A 5013-nucleotide genomic window follows, 5' to 3' on the forward strand; every position below is an offset into this window, starting at 1 on the left:
CATCAGGAAATGGTTGTAGGCTACAAACCTTCTTTTCCATCTGCTCAGAGTACGTTTAGGAACATTCTTCCTCAGCCACTCGTTTTCTTTCTCCTGAGAAGTGCGTTTTCTTTTCATCATTTGTCTTGATGAAATGACTGTATACTGCCCTAGTCTTTGCCATTATCATTCAAACCCGCAAGGTCAAGAACAAGGACAGCGAAAAGAACGAAACGAAAACAGCGAATGCAGAGAAAAAGGCGCGACTCCAGATCTCGCAAAATTCTACGAGATCTGGCTAAACTTTTGAATTGAGGACTGATGCCAGCCGTCGTCGTCACGTCAGCCAGAGAATCCAAGGATTGCATCTACCAGAAGTAAGTGAATTACCCAGTATTTGAGTGTTTTGGCTTAAAATAGTTGTGCATTCGTGTAGCTATTTTTGTTGGGCTGTAGCTTCCAACATTCCCTCGTTTACAGAAGACGGCACCTTTGAAGCTAACAGAACTTTTAGTTAGTGCTACCTATGTCATACAGTGTAGCCTGCTAACTTAATGGTAATGTTAGCTGATAGAACTATAACTGGAAGTGGTGGAGCTGCCACGAAGTTAATGTTACATTACTAAGTAATCTTACCTTTTGTAATGTTAATAGACGTGTTGCTATTGTAGTTGAGCTCATATTTTTAAAATAAAAATACAAATAATTTATGAGGGTGCTCTGGTAGGAAAGCTGAACTCACTGAAAGTTAGCTGCTAGCTGCGAGTTAAGTTATAGCAGGGAGCCGGTAGGTTACACTGTCAAGATGTATCTTAAAATTAATATCTAAAGTGTCCTTTGGCAGAAGATTGGTGTTTGACTTCCTCACATTTAGGCCTATACCCGGTGTTATGCTGATTGCTAACAATGCATATATTTACTTTTAATCTTTTAAGAATATGGAGAGAAAGTTTGCTGTGGTACAGTGGATTGAAGGGGAAGATTCAGGGAAGTTCAGTGATGTGAAAACTGATGCTATAAGGAGTTATGATGATTCCAAAATGGACCAAGATGGAAATCCAATTTCCCCCTACTCAGCCTTTATTGAGTGGCGCCACGGAAAGAAGCCAAAGGGAGGGTGGCCTCACTATAAAGGAGATGTGCTTTTTGTTAGTGGTAAGTTTGTCCTTAATTGTCCTATTTAACTCACTATTAACACTCACTTCAAAGGCATTGGTTAGCATCCAATCATAAACAATATTTTTTTTCTGTATGAACTATAATTGGCATAGACTAAAGTAGTTAGTTGTTTGAAATGAACTATGGTGTTTGACAAACTCTATTCTCTAGGTACCCGCTTTGAAAACACCTGTAAATTAAACTCTCTGCTGGAAGAGGTGGAAAGACCGCAGCTGACCAAAAGGGTGTCGGTGGCCCCCTCAAAATATAGGGGCGAATCAGATGATTCCACTGATATTGAGACTGAGCCAAAGAAAGTTAAGGTGACATTAATTTACTTTTATCTTACAGTAGTATATGTAATTATCATATTTTCCAGTGGTAATATATAAATTGAACACTGCTGATTCAGTTCTACAGTACATTATGGGTAACCAAGTATTGCTATCAATTCTGTTTATCTTGACAACCAGAAGTCAAAGGTGAGGGCGGACCCTGCAGAAGACTTCCTGAAGACATATGGACCTGGCCAGCCTCATTCAGTTGACAATCATGACCTGAGAAAGACACTGGTGGAGTTAAAGCAGGAGGTCAAGGACCTTAAAGAAGAGAACACCAAATGGAAGGAAATGGTTCTTCAAGGTATCACTGCTTCTTATGAACTGTAGTTGAGTCATATTCATATTGAGCCATTAGACAACTACTAGGGCTGGGCGATATATATCGATATAAATGATATATCGATATATTTTAAAATGCGATATGGGATTAGACCATATCGCATATATCGATATAGTTCAAATTTGCGCCGTGATCCTTGCTCCACGCAAGCCGCTGACCGGAGCTATTTGCACTGCTCCCCTCTCTGCACTGCTGTGAAACTGCATGCTACTTTTCTCATAGAAATATATTTATTACCTTATATATATTACCTTATTTACCTATTTTATTTTATAGGCTATTTTTATTTATTTTTTTTGTGATCAACTGTTTATTGAGTTATATAAATGGGGACGGGGGGGGGGGGGGGGGGGGGGCAATACGGTTACATGAAATAATAAAATGATACATGACATATAAAAGCATACATTGTGTTAAAAAGAAGAGATTAAAAATGCAAAATGACAAAAATAGATATTTACAGAGAAAGAGAAAAGAAAGAGCACTCAACAGCAACATGTATTTTATACAATGACGCAACTCATCACACAAGAGGTATGAGATCTTTGACCCTGCAAATTAATGCCTCCCATTTTTGTAAGGTGGATACCTTGGCCTTGTTTACGCGAGCAGTATGATATTCTAAATTGACAATATCATCTACATAACTTAGCCAAAAACGTTTGAATGGTATATGAGGGTTGATCCATAATTGTAAAACAACTTTTTTAGATGCTGTGAAACCTGCCATCAGCATTTTCTTTTGGATTATAGAATATTCAAGGTCCGAATCATCATTTAAAAGGCAAATGTGTGGTGTTCTGGGGATATTAAGATCCAGGAGCTTTGACATTTCCTCCACTACAAACATCCATAGCTCTGCAATTGTGGGACATTCCCAAAACATATGTAAAAATGTGCCAGGTAAGACATTACAAATGTTGCAAGTAGAGCTAGGAACACGTTTCATTTGAAATCTTCTGTGTGGAGTTGCATATGCTCTATGTATAGTTTTGTAGTGGATCAGATGGTGAGCTACATTTTTGGAACATTGAGATAAATTGAGCCAAATTGTTTCCCAGTCTAGGTCCTGATAGGCTATTTTTATTTAAGATTTTTTTTTTATTTAAATGTGCACCTTACGGAGCTTTGATTTCAAAAAAAGGCACTCCAGTTTTATGTTGAGATTTTATTGTTATTTGAGTAGTGAGTTTTCAATAACATATTTGACTGAACATTTCATTTTACAGCTCTAACTTTGCGGAAAAAATATCGGGATATATATTGTATATCGATATTCAACCTAAATATATCGGGATATGACTTTTGGTCCATATTGCCCAGCCCTAACAACTACACAGATACACATTTTGTCTAAATAACTGTAGGAAGTATTGTGACTATACTGTAGGCTAGCTTGTGGAGTGATGACAACTGTTTCTGTTCTGTTCCTGTCTTGTTCTGCAACTAGATGTGCCAGGACTCCTATATGGCATGAAAAAAATAATGGATTCAATTACACCTCCTAAGACTACCACACCAAGGCTGACCTTGCAAGGTTCTCCTCGGTCAACATCCAGTTCAGGACCCACCCCTGATAAGTCCCCAAGTTCTAGGCTCTCTACAGCCACATCTGCATCTCCCCCCATTCCATCACCAACTGTCTCCCAGTCATCTAAGGTAATCTATTTTCAAAGAATAAATAAATACTTAAGATAGAAAATAGATGTACTGTATGTGAGACGTCCTTGCAATGAGTATGTCTAACCCTTTATACAGTATCTTAAAGCAATATTCTGGGAAAGAATCATTCTAGGGTCCATTTGAACAGTCTTCATAAACATTCTTTTTAAATTAACTTTGTGTACACTTACAATGTTTTTGACACTCATATTTTGTGTAGGGATCCCCTTAATACAACTGATGAAGTATGATTCTATATTGAGCCTTGTTAGTGGTTAAGTTGCGACTGAATGCATCCTACGATCTGTCCATAGAGTGTTCATTGCAAGCTAAAGTGCTGCGAATGCTTCCATCCATCAAACTAGAAAAATGCTGCTATGCGTTTAAAATCACTTTTGAACAAAAGTTTTACTCGTTCCCATGCTCAAATAGACCCTAGAATGCTTTTAATCTGGAATATTGCTTCACATAGGTTGAGATGACAAAACATACCATATTCCAGTTTTAATGCTCTCCTTGGGTCCTTATCTAAACAGGTGGAGATTCATCCTGGGACTGGAGTCATGATTGACAAAATAGCATGGGCCTATGCCCTCAATTCAAATTCAGCCACTGTGTTTGTGAGGCATCTCCTCACTGCAGTCTTCCCATTGGAAATATTACTGGTGAGCAATCTTCGGGGGACCAAAAGAAGTGGAGGAGATACTCGTCTACCACTGGACAAAAATAAATTGGATGCCATTTACAGTAGGTTTTCAGCTTTATGAAAGCTTTTATGTTCATATTCACTATTCAGTGCACTATTCTGTATCTCCTGACAACAGCCTACTATAGTACATGTTTGCATTTTTCTGTGTTTGTTTCATGTGTAGGTGCAACTCTTGAGAGGTTTCCAGGGACTCCACTGTCCAGCATCGGAACCACGATCAATGCCAAGATTACCGAGCTCAGGTCTAAAAGTAAAACCTCCACACCTCACAGTTAAACTTCTGCCTTTGGAGGCCATTTAATTAGTGTTGAGGGCATGTTAGTGAGATTGGCATGTTAATTGTAATCTAAAGTAATACAGCTACTGTAGTTTGTATAGTTGTTTGTTTTCATTTAATAAAAAAGCTGAATGTTTACATCTGTGAAACGTCTAGGCCTATGTTTTCCATATTACAGATCTAGATTGACATATACCACTACATGGCAGGAATTAATAATTGCATGTTAACCATGTCTGCTCTAGCAGTTTAAAAGTGTACAGAATTGTGTACAGAAGTCAAAAAGAAAAACTATGTTTTTTTTATAGTGACAGTAATTTTAAATTGGTTGACATATAAAAAACATAGAAAGACATCATAGATTTCCTTTACAGTAATTACACACTTCAAACTAAAAACATATAAATTGTGTTGATTTACATATAAAAGTCATACACATTTTAAACTGCAACATATGATTAAAAACTACAAACATTACATGGAACATATAAGAATCATAGAAAGACATCATAGATTCCTTTTACATTGAATACACACTTCAAACAAA

General features: G+C 37.3%; 1 protein-coding gene across 2 annotated transcripts; it reads left to right on the forward strand.

Annotated features, from left to right (window-relative positions):
• Positions 1-267: 267 nt before the first annotated feature.
• LOC121705476 lies at positions 268-4548 on the forward strand. 2 transcript variants are annotated; one of them, XM_042086460.1, is made up of 7 exons: positions 268-356; positions 915-1134; positions 1309-1460; positions 1611-1779; positions 3269-3477; positions 4017-4227; positions 4353-4548. In XM_042086460.1, exons 2-7 carry the CDS (start codon positions 918-920, stop codon positions 4463-4465), a joined length of 1071 nt encoding a protein of 356 aa, XP_041942394.1. In that variant the 5' UTR covers positions 268-356; positions 915-917; the 3' UTR covers positions 4466-4548. The 2 variants fall into 2 exon arrangements, with proteins under 2 accessions (XP_041942394.1, XP_041942395.1); XM_042086461.1 differs by having other exon boundaries at positions 1309-1454.
• Positions 4549-5013: the final 465 nt, after the last annotated feature.

The sequence above is a fragment of the Alosa sapidissima genome, chromosome 3 (genome assembly GCF_018492685.1).
Source record: "Alosa sapidissima isolate fAloSap1 chromosome 3, fAloSap1.pri, whole genome shotgun sequence".
Lineage (NCBI taxonomy): Eukaryota > Metazoa > Chordata > Actinopteri > Clupeiformes > Clupeidae > Alosa > Alosa sapidissima.